This window comes from Chlorocebus sabaeus, chromosome 18 (genome assembly GCF_047675955.1).
Source record: "Chlorocebus sabaeus isolate Y175 chromosome 18, mChlSab1.0.hap1, whole genome shotgun sequence".
NCBI lineage: Eukaryota > Metazoa > Chordata > Mammalia > Primates > Cercopithecidae > Chlorocebus > Chlorocebus sabaeus.
In genome coordinates, this window is record NC_132921.1 from 73,531,162 (window position 1) to 73,544,299 (window position 13,138).

The 13,138-nt window shown below is 53.3% G+C and overlaps 1 protein-coding gene across 2 annotated transcripts in view; it reads left to right on the forward strand.

The window, feature by feature from the left end:
- Window positions 1–11,263, forward strand: part of PRELID3A (PRELI domain containing 3A) — a 41,142-nt gene extending 29,879 nt beyond the window's left edge. For both annotated transcript variants that reach the window (XM_037982987.2, XM_037982986.2), the window contains exons 2-7: window positions 1,654–1,822; window positions 2,852–2,941; window positions 7,322–7,392; window positions 7,502–7,604; window positions 9,624–9,710; window positions 10,984–11,263. In XM_037982987.2, coding sequence (XP_037838915.1) covers window positions 1,685–1,822; window positions 2,852–2,941; window positions 7,322–7,392; window positions 7,502–7,604; window positions 9,624–9,677 — 456 coding nt within the window. In that variant the 5' untranslated portion in view covers window positions 1,654–1,684 and the 3' untranslated portion in view covers window positions 9,678–9,710; window positions 10,984–11,263. The remainder of the gene's footprint in view (window positions 1–1,653; window positions 1,823–2,851; window positions 2,942–7,321; window positions 7,393–7,501; window positions 7,605–9,623; window positions 9,711–10,983) is intronic.
- Window positions 11,264–13,138: the final 1,875 nt, after the last annotated feature.

Here is a 13,138-nt window from a genome sequence, read left to right on the forward strand (position 1 = left end):
AAAAAATTATTTTAAATAAAAAGTTGGGCCGGGCACAGTGGCTCACGCCTGTAATCCTAGCACTTTGGGAGGCTGAGGCGGACAGATCATGAGGTCAGCAGTTTGAGACAAGCCTGGCCAACATAGTGAAATCCTGTCTCTACCAAAAATACAAAAAAATTAGCTGGGTGTGGTGGCGGGCGCCTGTAGTCCCAGCTACTAGGGAGGCTGAGGCAGGAGAACCGCTTGTACCCGGGAGGCGGAGGTTGCAGTGAGCCGAGAGAGCGCCATTGCACTCCAGCCTGGGTGACAGAGCAAGACTCCGTCTCAAAAAAAAAAAGGTTGGCCAGGCGTGGTGGCTTATGCCTGTAATCACAGCACTTTGGGAGTCGGAGGCAGGCGGATCACTTGAGGTCAGGAGTTCCAGACCAGCCTGGCCAACATGGGGAAATCTGCCTGTACTAAAAATACAGGCCGGGCGCTCACGCCTGTAATCCCAGCACTTTGGGAGGCCCAGACGGGCGGATCACTAAGTCAGGAGATCGAGACCATCCTGGCTAACACGGTGAAACCCCATCTCTACTAAAAATACAAAAAACTAGCCGGGCGAGGTGGCGGCGCCTGTAGTCCCAGCTGCTCAGGAGGCTGAGGCAGGAGAATGGCGTGAACCCGGGAGGCGGAGCTTGCAGTGAGCTGAGATCCGGCCACTGCACTCCAGCCTGGGCGACAGAGCGAGACTCCGTCTCAAAATAAATAAATAAATAAATAAATAAATAAATAAATAAATAAATAAATAAAGGATCTGTAAAGAAAATGTATCTGAGAAGGCCGGCGCAATGGCTCACGCCTGTAATCCTGGCACTTTGGGAGCCCGAGGTGGGTGGATCATGAGATCAGGAGATCGAGAGACCATCCTGGCTAACACAGTGAAACCCCATCTCTACTAAAAATATTAGCCGGGCGTGCTGCCGGGTGCCTGTAGTCCCAGCTATTCGGGAGGCTGAGGCAGGAGAATGGCGGGAACCCGGGGGGCGGAGCTTGCGGTGAGCCAAGATGGCGCCAGTCACTCCAGCCTGGGAGACAGAGCCAGACTCCGTCTCAAAAAAAAAAAAAAAACCAAAAAAAAAAAATGAGTCAGGTGTGCTGGTGGGTGCCTGTAATCCCAGCTACTAGGGAGGCTGAGGCAGAAGAATCACTTGAACCCGGGAGGCGGAGGTTGCAGTGAGTCCAGATCCTGCCACTGCACTCCAGCCTGGGCGATAGAGCAAGACTCCGTCTCAAAAAAAAAAAGATTAAAAAAGTTATTCAGGTGTGGTGGCACACGCCTGTAGTCCTAGTCCCAGCGGGAGGCTGAGGCAGGAGGTTCACTTGAGCCCGGGAGGTTGAGTCTGCAGCGATCCTCATGGCACCACTTCTCTCCTGCCTGCTGGGCGACCGGGTGAGACCCTGACTCAGACAGACAAAAGCCAAGGGGCTGCCAGGTGCTGCGGCGTGCAGGTGCGGAGACAGCGGTCGGGGAAGGCTCGTGCGACTCCTCTGATTTGTCGGATGAGCCTTTCATTAAAGTGAGGAGACTAGACGCAGGCCTGGCGGCGGCTTTTGCCTCCCTCCCCCTTACCCTGCGCCCTGGCCCGGCCCGGCGCCTGCTCACCGCCGCCTGTGCTCTCCCCGCAGCCACCCGTGGGACACGGTCATCCAGGCGGCCATGCGCAAGTACCCGAACCCGATGAACCCGAGCGTGCTGGGCGTGGACGTGCTGCAGCGCCGCGTGGACGGCCGCGGCCGCCTGCACAGCCTGCGCCTGCTCAGCACCGAGTGGGGGCTGCCCGGCCTCGTGAGAGCGGTGAGCGGGGCGGGGGCTGCGGCTCCGAACGCGCCTGACCCCCCCACTCCCGCCCCCGCCCTCCCCCGCGTCCCTCCTCCCCTCGTCGGTCCGTCTGCTGCTCTGGCTGACATCGCGGTGGGAGGGCGGCGGGGGCCTTTCCCGAGATCAGGGGGCTCGGAGTAGGGGGGCAGTGGCAGGGTTTTCCTCGAGATGGGGGGGGGCTTGGGTTACGGGGTCGGTGAGGGTGTCTTCTTCGAGATCGGGGGGCGTGGGGTGGGGGATCGGTAGGGGGTTCTTCCTTGAGATTAGGGGGCACAGGGTGGGGGGCAGTGGGGGGCTTCCTCAAGATCGGGTGGCGCGGGAGGCTTGCCAGGCGCCTGGCGTCTGGCATCCCCATCTGCTCTCCCAAAGGGCCCGAGCGTGCTGGATTAGCACCGCCACACGCCCCTCCTGTGGCTTAATCGCCTCTAAAGCCCAGCGTCCGCAGCCAGCCTCATCCTCGGGCACCGGGGTTAGGCTTCACCATGGTTCAGCCCCCCGCGGCCTCTTCCTCAGAGGTCACTGGAAATGCGAGTCTGAGCACGGCTCACCCCAACCCGGCGCCCGGATCTCGCCTCCACCTGCAGTCCACACCCTGCCTGGCGCAGTCCCCTCAGTCAGCCCAGCTCCTGCTGCAGGGTCTGCACCTGCCGCCCCCAGCCCAACACCTCCACCCCAGCACTATGGTGGCACCTTCCTCTTTGGGGCTCTGCCCAGACCCCACCCGGCAGAGGGGCCTCCCGGCTCCACTGCCCGCAGCCTGTTGTATTTTGCCGGGAGCATAGTGCTGCCGGACGCTCCACTCTGTTGGAATTCATTTCTTTGCTCAGTGGCTCACCTGCTGGAGCAGAAGCGCCCTGGACACAGGGGTTTTGTCTCTGTCCCTTGCTGCATCCCATGATACCATTTCTTGAATAGTGAACTAATTAGTAAATGCAGTGGTATTCGGTGGTGATATGAAATAGAATTTTTAACGTTCCACTATGCTAGTTTTGCTTTGTTTTTTAGATTTTGGGAACCAGTAGGACTTTGACATACATCCAAGAACATTCTGTGGTGGATCCAGTGGAAAAGAAAATGGAACTTTGTTCCACCAATGTAAGCAATGGCCTCAGATGAGAAAGGGGCTCAGTGTGTCTGGGTGGTGGTGCGTAAGGCCTTCGTTTAATTCTATTTCCAGCCCACCTTTGGCCTAGGTGTTGATATTTTTAATAGAAAGGCTGAATTTATTTAGCAGTTTATCTTTTTATTCAAGTATAATAAGTATATAGAAAAATGCACATAATGATGAATTGTCACAAAGAACACACCTCTTAACTAGCAGGCAGGTCAAGCAACAGAATGGACTAGCCCCTGAGACCCCTTGGGCAGCCCCCACAGGATAACCACTGTCTTGACAACCAGCAGACGTTTTTGTTTTTTTAAAGATTGGGTCTTCCCCTGTCACCCATGCTGGAGTGCGGTGGTGTAGTCAATAGCTCAATGCAGCCTCACACTCCTGGGCTCAAGTGATCCTCCCGCCTCAGCCTCCCAGATAGCTGGGACCACAGGCACATGCCACCACCCTTGGCTACTTTTTAAAAAAAATTTTTGTAGAGATGGGATCTCGCTGTTGCCCAGGCTGGTCTCGAACTCCTGGTCTCAAGTGATGCCTCCCAACCTGCTTTTTTCTTTTTTTTTTCTTTTGAGACAGAGTCTCTCTCACCTAGGCTAGAGTGCAGTGGATCTCAGCTCCCTACAACCTCCACCTCATGGGTTCAAGCGATTCTCCTGTCTCACCCTCCCAAGTAGCTGGGACTACAGGTGTGCACCACCAACAGGCATTTTTTTTTCCCCCTGAAACGGAGTCTTGCCCTGTCACCCAGGCTGGAGTGCCGTGAAGCGATCTCGGCTCACTGCAACCTCCACCCCTGGTTTCAAGCAATTGTCCTGCCTCAGCCTCCTGAGTAGCTGAGATTACGGCTGCGTGCCACCACACCTGGCTAATTTTTGTATTTTTAGTAGAGATGGGGTTTCACCATGTTGGTCAGGCTGGTCTCGAACTCCTGACCTCGTGATCTGCCTCCCTTGGCCTCCCAGAGTGCTGGGATTACAGGTGTGAGCCACCGCTCCCTGCCCCAACAGGCATTTTTAAAGCTACTTCCCCCCTTCATTCCTCTCTCACTTCTCTCAATGAAAAAAAAGTATATTGGTCTAATGCAAATGCAAAGAACATATTGGGGAATACGCATGGGCTAGGAAAATTATTTCATAAAATAATCCTTATTTTCAGCAAATATAGAAATGGGCTATGCTGGGTGAAGTCAGCCGTGCCCTCATCTGGCCTCCCTTTTCTGTCCCCAGTGCCACGGTTGGCTCTAGCCACCACTCATTTACTGGTTCTGCCAACAGTGTCAAGTGCCTACCAGGTACCCAGCACAGTGCTAGGGATGGGGAATGCAAGGATTAAAAGATATTCCCTCCTGACTGGCTCTGTCATCCCACGGTCGGCATCTAAACAACCTGTGTAGGTGGCAGCGAGCAGGAGCCCCCTAAGTGGCTGTGTGAAGGTAGGTGACAGGGAGCCTGACAGGACTTCTCCAGACACACTGGCAGTGGGTACCCTTGAGCCTTAGAGAGCCACAAACAGATGGCGTTGGAGACTAAGAGGGGAAGGTAGTGTGGGAGGGAGGAGGCTGGAGAGGGGCAGGGACGAGACCACAGAAGAGGCAGAGGAGCTGGAGGTCATTGTTGTGGTAAGAAGGAAGCACTGAGAGTTTGTTGCAGGAAGGTGAGGTAGCCGGGGTGTGTGTTGGGAAGAATACCTTAGCAGGCTTGTGGAGGAAGGGCGGGGGGGATGTTGGGACCTAAGCCAGGGAGACCAGTAGTCCGGGCAGGTAATTGTCCAGGTGAGAGGTAACAGAGGCCACCTGGTGCAAGACATGGTGAGTGAGGAACGGCAGGCTCATGGTGCAGCTCCACTCTCTGGTTAGGGCACCAGGCTGAATGGTGGCCCATCAGGGGCAGGTGTGAGAAGAGAGAGGTAAGCTTGCTTTGCACATCCCGAGTATACAGCCCCTGCACAGCAGGCCCTGGAGTGTCCAGCCTGAAGCTGAAGGTGCGGCCAGCAGCGCTGCAGTGAGGGAGGGGCGACTGGGCCCAGGGGCAGGCAGGGCTGGTGGGCACAGTGGGTAGGGACAGGGCTGAGGAGCAGGTCATCCAGGCGGCCATATGCAAGTACCCAAACTGGTACCTGGGCAGCTCCCCATCTTCGCAGCATCTTGTGGGAGGCCCAGTGTTTGAAACAAAGTGGAGCTGCTCTGGGTCCCGCAGCTCCCCTGCCCCAACCCGAGGGCCTCAGGAGCTCCTATGAGCTTCTCAGGTGGCCATGGGAGTAGCCCGCCAGGATGCTTGGTGCTGTCGGCCAGCCACACTCTGCCCAGCTGGGGGCACCTTCCGTAGAAGGCAGTGGGTGCGTCCCTGTGTACTGAGATGAGGCTCTGAGCCACCTGCAGGATAGAGCCTAGCTCCTTAGTGTACTACCCGGACCTCTGCCAGTGTCCCCGGTCCTCCTGGCTCCTTGTCCCAGGCTGCACGAAGTCACAGGAGCCTGTTGGGGCCCCCTGGCTATTCCTCACAGCTTATGTATTCTGTTCTCTCTGCTCCCAAAATCAGTATTTACTTATGAAATTCCACCTTATGCTTTCAGAAAACTCAGTTGTATGTAAAAAGGAACAGTTTATGCTCCAGTGAAATCTGATGGAAAGGAAATGGGGTTTGGAGCAAGCCATGTGCTTGCATCCTGAAGCTGTCGCTGGATGACCCGATGACTTGGGGATGCTATTTGCATTTTCTGAGTCTCACATTTCTCGTATAAAAAAGAAAAGAACAAACCTCAGAGAAGTAAGGTTTATGCAACACAGTGACTTCCATAAAATATTGCACATAAAATGACAACAGCTAATCAGAGTTTAATTTGTAATTGATATTGTTAGATATTTCTGTAGCATGAAATGCCCATACACGTGAGACTCTTGATAATCTGGCACTCAGTAGAAGAGAGATTTCCTACTAACCATTTGCACTGGGACAGTGAGGCTGGGGGAGGGATTCAGTGAGAGATGACTGAAAAAAATGAGTGTCACTACAGAAAGGTTAATTTGCTTTTCACTGCTTAAATTTTTTAAAACATGGTCTTTTATCAGAAGTGGCATTTCAAGAAGAGGGTGAATTGGGTTAAACAATGAAGCAATTCTAGGGCTCTGTTGTCCAGTGTGGCAGCCACCAGAAACATGGCTATTTAATTTTAAGCTATTTATGGCCGGCCCGGTGGCTCACGCCTGTAATCCCAGCACTTTGGGAGGCTGAGGCGGGCAGCTCACCTGACTTCTCTGAGGTCAGGAGTTTGAGACCAGCCTGGCCAACAGGGCGAAACCCCATCTCTACTATAAATAGATCGCACCATTGCACTCCAGCCTGGGCAACAAGAGTGAAACTCCATCTGAAAAAAAAAAAAAAAAAAAAATTTAAACTAATTAGGATATAATTAAATTAAAAATTCCATTCCCCAGTCACGTGAGCCACATTTCAGGGGTGCATTAGCTGCATATGTTTGTGGCTATCACATCAAACAGCATGCATAGGACATTACTGTTACCACAGAAAATTCTGTTAGCGTGGCTCTAGAGCTCCAGTGTTTACATTGCTTTTGATAGAAAAGGTAGATTGGGTGCGGTGGCTCGCGCCTGTAATCCTAGCACTTTGGGAGGCCAAGGCGGACGGATCACGATGTCAGGAGATCGAGACCATCCTGGCTAACACAGTGAAACCCCATCTCTACTAAAAATATGGGAAAAAAATCAGCCGCGTGTGGTGGCGGCGCCTGTAGTCCCAGCTACTCGGGAGGCTGAGGCAGGAGAATGGTGTGAACCTGGGAGGCAGAGCTTGCAGTGAGCCCAGATCGCGCCACTGCACTCCAGCCTGGACGACAGAGTGACACTCCATCTCAAAAAAAAAAAAAAAAAGAAAGTATAAATATTCATAGGGAGTTAGTCTGTTTATAGGAAGTGGTACTGGAGGAGAAAAGAACCCTGCAATCTCCATGTAGATTCAGAGTCTGTCCCATCCAGTCCTAGGAGACAGTGCTCCGTGGGCTGCCGTGGGTAGGTGAAAAGCTTTCTCTCACTTATATGAACACACAGGACTTTTTGTCCTTTTCTATAATACAACTTCTGGTAGTTTTGGCAGCTTGACTGTACCTTGAAGGCCAGAGCCCTGCTCACGTATGGAGTGGGACATGGGAAGAAGACAGATGACAGTTGCCAGAAGGAACAGCAAAGCCATGGTTTGCTAGGACTTAATGTGGTCATATCTCCTATGCCTAAAAGTTTCTTCTGTTCTGACCCCACTAAGTGCTAATTTTGGGATGGAAGAGTATGGGCAGGCAGTTTTGGAAGAAATGCAAGAGAAATACAATCTAAACCTTTTTTTCTTTTTAAGATCACACTCACAAATTTGGTGTCAGTTAATGAGAGGTTGGTGTACACACCTCATCCAGAGAACCCAGAAATGTGAGTCATCTCCTGTGGGACTGACACCTTGAATGCCAAGGGTGAGGGCAAGGCAGACCCTCCTCTCTCTCAGGGCTGGTCAGCCCCTTTTCTTCTTGCTCTTTTGCAGGACCGTGCTCACACAAGAAGCCATCATCACCGTGAAGGGCATTAGCCTCGGTAGTTATTTGGAAAGTTTAATGGCCAACACAATATCATCCAATGCAAAGAAGGTATGCACCTCAATCCTAGAAGTCCTGCGTGTGCTCTAGTTGTTAAGTGCCAGATTAAGAAGATGACATTTTTAGTCTCATAAGTCTTCCTGGCTGGACATGTTGGCTCATGTCTGTAATCCTAGCACTTTGGGAGGCCAACGCAGGCGGACCGCTTGAGGCCAGGAATTCAAGACCAGCCTGACCAACATGCTGAAACCCCCTCTCTACTAAAAATACAAAAATTAGCTGGGCGTGATGGCACACCTCTATAGTCCCAGCTGCTCAGGAGTCTGAGACATGAGAATTCCTTGGAGCCATGAGGTGGAGGTTGCAGTGAGCTGAGCCACCACTGCACTCCAGTCTGGGTAACAGAATGAGACTCTGTCTAAAAAAAAAAAATAAAAAATAATAAATAAATAAATAAATAAATAAATAAATAAAATCCAGAGTGCTGGGGCTCTCCATTTGTGCTGAGCTCATAATGCTACAGCATTTCAAAACTCGGGTAGGGAAAGGCTGACCCAGCTCTGAGGGAAGTGCATCTGTGAAAGCCAAGGGAGCCTTTCTCAGTAGAGAAAGTATGGGGTAAACCTGGAGCATAAACCCAGCCAAGGCAACTACCACTTCGAAGAGCCCAAATGTCATAAGCTCAGTTACCAAAGCAAACTAACCCACAACATCAGAGATACCAGGTGTTAACAGTGTCAGGTAGGCTATTCAGGACTTAGAGTCATTTCCTATTTGATGGGCATTACGTGGCTTTGGCTGAACCTGTCCAGCGGTGATGCTTCCGTGGGGCCTGCCGCCGTCTTCACAGCTCGTCTCTGGCAGGATTTGGCAGTGAGCTTTGTGGAGGTGAGAGGAGAAAGGATGGATCCCAGGAGGCCATCCATGGCACTCCCTTTGTGTCCCAGGCACTGGAATGGAGGCAGAGATGTTCTAGAAGTCCGGGTTGCCCTCCTCTCCAGCAGAGTTGATGGAAAGAGCTTGAATGTTTGGGAGGAAGATGTTCCTTACATTTAAAGGATGCCACTTGCCAGAGCAGGGCCTTTGCTTTTCACCTGGGCCCACCTGACAAGCTCATGTCTTCCCTTTGTCTGTCCCCCGTGCCCCTCCCTCTTTCTCTTCCCCCCTTTTTGGGGGTCAGAAGTGAGTCTTCATTTCTGGGATCAGTGGGTGATTCCTAAGGCTGTACTTCCCTTTCCAATGTCCTTCCGTGCTTAACTCGCCAACCAGTGGAAAACCATTTATGGCTTGCGTTTAGTCTCATCACCAACAGAAGAGCCTGTCTATCTAATTTTGTGGACTCCAGATGTGAGAAGTAGTGATTTGAGCAGCTTAGCTCAGTTCAGAGGAGGCAGGGCCGTGAAGGTCAAAGCGGGAGAGCTTTGTCCATGCTGGAGGTAGGAGCCCGGGTCTCATCCATCGTTTCCAGTGCTCGGTTTAGGGCAGAAGCCCTAAATGTTTGCCAAACAAAATATTATAAGAGGAAGGGAATATTCAGTGAGGCCACAGCTACCTTAGACCTTTTATGTGAAAAACTTGGGGTAAACTCAGTGAGGACAAACTGGCTTTCCTTTATTTCACTTTATTAGGGGTTGTGTTGAAGGCTTAGGAGAGAATCACTGCTTCCCCTAGCACAGTGGGAGAGGTGTTGTGCCTGGAAACAGCAGAGCGGCCTGAGGGCAGGTGCAGGGGATGGGGTTGGGGGTGTGTGGAGGTGTCGCCCTGGGCTTTCCTGGCCTCCTGGGGCAGCCTCAGCACTGGGATTTGGGAGGCGAGGGACAGGACTTGCTGTACTGAGCTAAGCAGGGCGCTGGTTTGCTAACAGCAGTGACGCTTAGGCACTGTTTTCCTTCCCATTTCTGAGCTGGAGGAACTGCCTGCCTGTGTGAAGATCACTTGGAAAGGTCACTGCTGTGTCTCCTTGTAACTGCAGCGCTTCCCTTCTGCAGTTTAGCCCGTGGACTTGTCCCTTGCTGTCTGCAGCGGGAGGCGGGACGGCCCACTCAGTGCTGAAATCTTTCTGTGTTGCAGGGGTGGGCGGCTATCGAGTGGATAATCGAACACTCTGAAAGCGCTGTGAGCTAAGGAGGCCTGCGCCTGTGCTTGTGATAAATGGTGGTGAGTACAGTATTCACTCACCCAGGGAGGCCTTGCAGCCCCTTGTGACCCGTGTGCATGGTGCACATGGCGAGGGGACGCCGGAAATATGCAGCTGCTGGTGGCTCTTCAGCCCAGAGCTCCTTAGTTTTCCACGGTGACACAGAATCACTGAGTTCATCTTCTTTCTATTTCATTCCTTGCTTCGTGGCAGGATCTAGATTCCAAGGCCATTTCCTTTTAGCAGTGAAAGCCTTTTCTGGCGTTTCCTTGAGCTTCACAAACATTGCTTGGCGTCCTGGGCCATCAGCGGCTGGACTTCTAGTGGCCCTGCCCTGATGACCAGCAGCCACCAGGGCCTGCTCCCTGGGGAGGATGCACCTCCTGCCAGAGGCTGCGCTGCACTGCTCTGGGCCGCTCGTCCCCATCTGTCCCCTGTGTGTGTGGCTCCAGGGATCCTTAAGAACTTCGTGCTGATTTTGCCCGAATCACTGAAGCCACGCTTTGCTCTCCTTGAACCCGAGCCAGGGGGCGGCCTTGGGTCTCGCCTCCTTCGTGGCCGTATCCTGGGTTCAGCGGCTGTAGGGCGCTCCCTTGCCTGGCGGCCTGTGTCTGTGTGGTGTGTGGTGTGTGGTGAGTATATATGTGTGTGTGGTGAGTGCGGTATGTGGAGTGTGCATGGTATGTATATAAGTGTATGTGGTGTGGTGTGTGTATGCCGTGTGTGTGGTGTGCATGTGCTGTGTGTGGCGTGTTGCATTTGCTGTGTGTACTATGTGTGTTGTATGTATATATGTGATGTGTGTGTGTGGTGTGTGTATGCTGTGTGTGATGTGCATAGGTGTGGGGTATGTGTGATGTGTATATATGTGTGTGGTATGTGGGGTGTGTGTGGTGTGAAGTATGTGCTGTGTGTGATGTGTATATGTGTGGTGTGTGTGTGCTCTGTGTATGTGATGTGTATATGTGTGTGGTATGTGTCGTGTGTGCATGTTTGTATGATGTGCATATGTGTGATTTGTGTGTGCTGTTATGTGATGTGTATGTGTGGTGAGTGTGCATGTGTGTATGCTGTGTATGTGTGTGATGTGTATTGTGTGCTGTGTGCTGTGTGCATGTCTGTATGATGTGCATGTGTGTAATATGTGTGATGTGTATGTGTGTGGTGTGTGCATGTGTGTAAGATATGCATGTGTGTGGTGTGTGTGGTGTGTCATGAGTGTGGTTTGTGTCTTGAGTGTGGTGTGTGGTGCGTCCTCTGACCGTCTGCGAGCTGACCCCGGTGTCTCCGCAGATGCTTCCCAGAAGAAAGGAAAGAAGCAGGTGAGAAGGTGAGGAGAGGACGAGCAATGACCGGACGGAAGAGCGCGTCTGGCTGCGAGGGCGCGCAGGGCCGGGGAGGAGGATCGGGCTGGACTCATCGCGGGTCGCAGGTGACCCCGGCACTGGACGTCCCTCCCCTCATGAGCGTGCAACAGGGAGCTGCCCCAGCCAGCCCCGCCGCCGCCGTCTGCGTGGATGGAGGGCGCGAGGCCCTCGCCTATGTCCCTTAGGTGTGGCGCCCATCACCTTGCCTGCCATGGTGGCCCCGGCCCTTCTCTCCCTGCAGGTGGCCCGTGCCGCCCCCGCCCGCCCGCGTTGTCCTCCACTCAGGCCCGTCCACAGACGCTGGCCTTTCCCCCACCCCCGCCTTTGCCGCCCTCCGGCCTTTCCCCCACCCCCGCCTTTGCTGGCCTCGGGCGGGCTCTCACTGTGGGGCTCACCGGGCCTGGGGCCATGGCTTTCTTCTTGGCCTCCAAATGCCTTTCCTCGAGTGGCTAAGCCTCTTCTGACGAGGCTCCTCACGCGGGGAGAGGGCTGGGGTCCAGGGGTCTCCGGGCCTTTTCTGCAGGCTGTGCCGGCCCCCTCCAGCCTATCCCTGCCCTGGGGACATCCTGCGCCCAGGCTGGAGGCCCCGCCTCGCTGCTGGCCAGCCTCACCTGCTGGGGCTGGAGGCCTTGGATCCCTCACAGCATCCGAGGTTTGAGTTCCTGTTTTTCTCCTTGCAGGCACAACGCCAAAGTTCTTTTTCCCACCATGTTTAAATCAAAGTTGTTTAAAACAACATTAATTAAAAAAAATATATAAAAGCAACCCATGCTTATGGTTAAAAAAGAAAGTACAGGAGTCTGGAGTCCGTTGGAGGGTAAAGGACTCCCGCGCTGCCAGTGGCTCTTGTTCGCAAAGCCTGCCGGAAGTTTTCTGTGCTTATGAAAGTGTATGTGTGGCCTTTCTCTTCCCTTCCTTTATTAAACACAGATAGGCTCATGCTGGATAAGCCGTTTCGTGTCTTTTTTCTGCGTTTAAGCAGCGTCATCTTGAGTGGAGCTGTGCGGCCCCTGCCTCCCTGGTCCCGAAGGCAGCGGGGCCTCTGGCCAGGGTGCCCGTGCGCCGTCCCTGTGCCGCCCTCCCCGGAACGCAGCGCCCTTGAGCGGCCCCTCTTGCTCCCGCAGCAGCTCTGTAATGTCCCAGTGAGAATGGTCTAGAACTTGTCAACCTGGTGGTTCTGCCCTAGACGGAAACAAGGAAACGTGGGATCTGGAAACCGTCTCTGAAGCAGGGTTGGAGAGAAAGGGTCGCACACTGGGTGGGGCACGCACAGGTCCCTGCATATTTTGGGGGTACGATCACATTTTTTAGACAGTTTTAAATGTCAGACTTCAGCCACTTCAAACCTTTGGTGACCAAAGTGGGGTAAAAACAAGCACCTGCGTGCGTTGTGGCTATTCTTTTTTATATATATATATATATTATATATATGCACTATATATAAATTTTAAGAAGTTTTTCTTGAGGTGGTCAGTTCTTTTTTTTTTTTGAGACGGAGTCTCGCTCTGTCTCCCAGGCTGGAGTGCAGTGGCCGGATCTCAGCTCACTGCAAGCTCCGCCTCCCGGGTTCCCGCCATTCTCGTGCCTCAGCCTCCCGAGTAGCTGGGACTACAGGCGCCGCCACCTCGCCCGGCTAGTTTTTTGTACTTTTTAGTAGAGACGGGGTTTCACCGGGTTAGCCAGGATGGTCTTGACCTCCTGACCTTGTGATCCGCCCGTCTCGGCCTCCCAAAGCGCTGGGATTACAGGCGTGAGCCACCGCGCCCGGCCAGGTGGTCAGTTCTTAAACCGAGGAAGTAGTAGTAGTTGATTTTAATTAGTGTAAAGTTGTTCGTCTTCGTAACGTCTGTGTTGGTTGGAAATAGGTTCATTCTTTGTTTTGAAAAGGAGTCAAGCGCAGTGGTGAGAAGAGGAAGAGGAGACAGGCGGCTCCAGCCGCGACTGAACAGCAGCCAGAGGCCGCCCTGCCCCGCTGGCCAGAAATGGACTCAGGGCGGACGTGCAGCTCTGTCCGCGAAACGCGCATCTGCACGGAGGTGAGTGTGGTCTGATCAGGCAGCAGGGAGCTCGCTTGGGAAAAC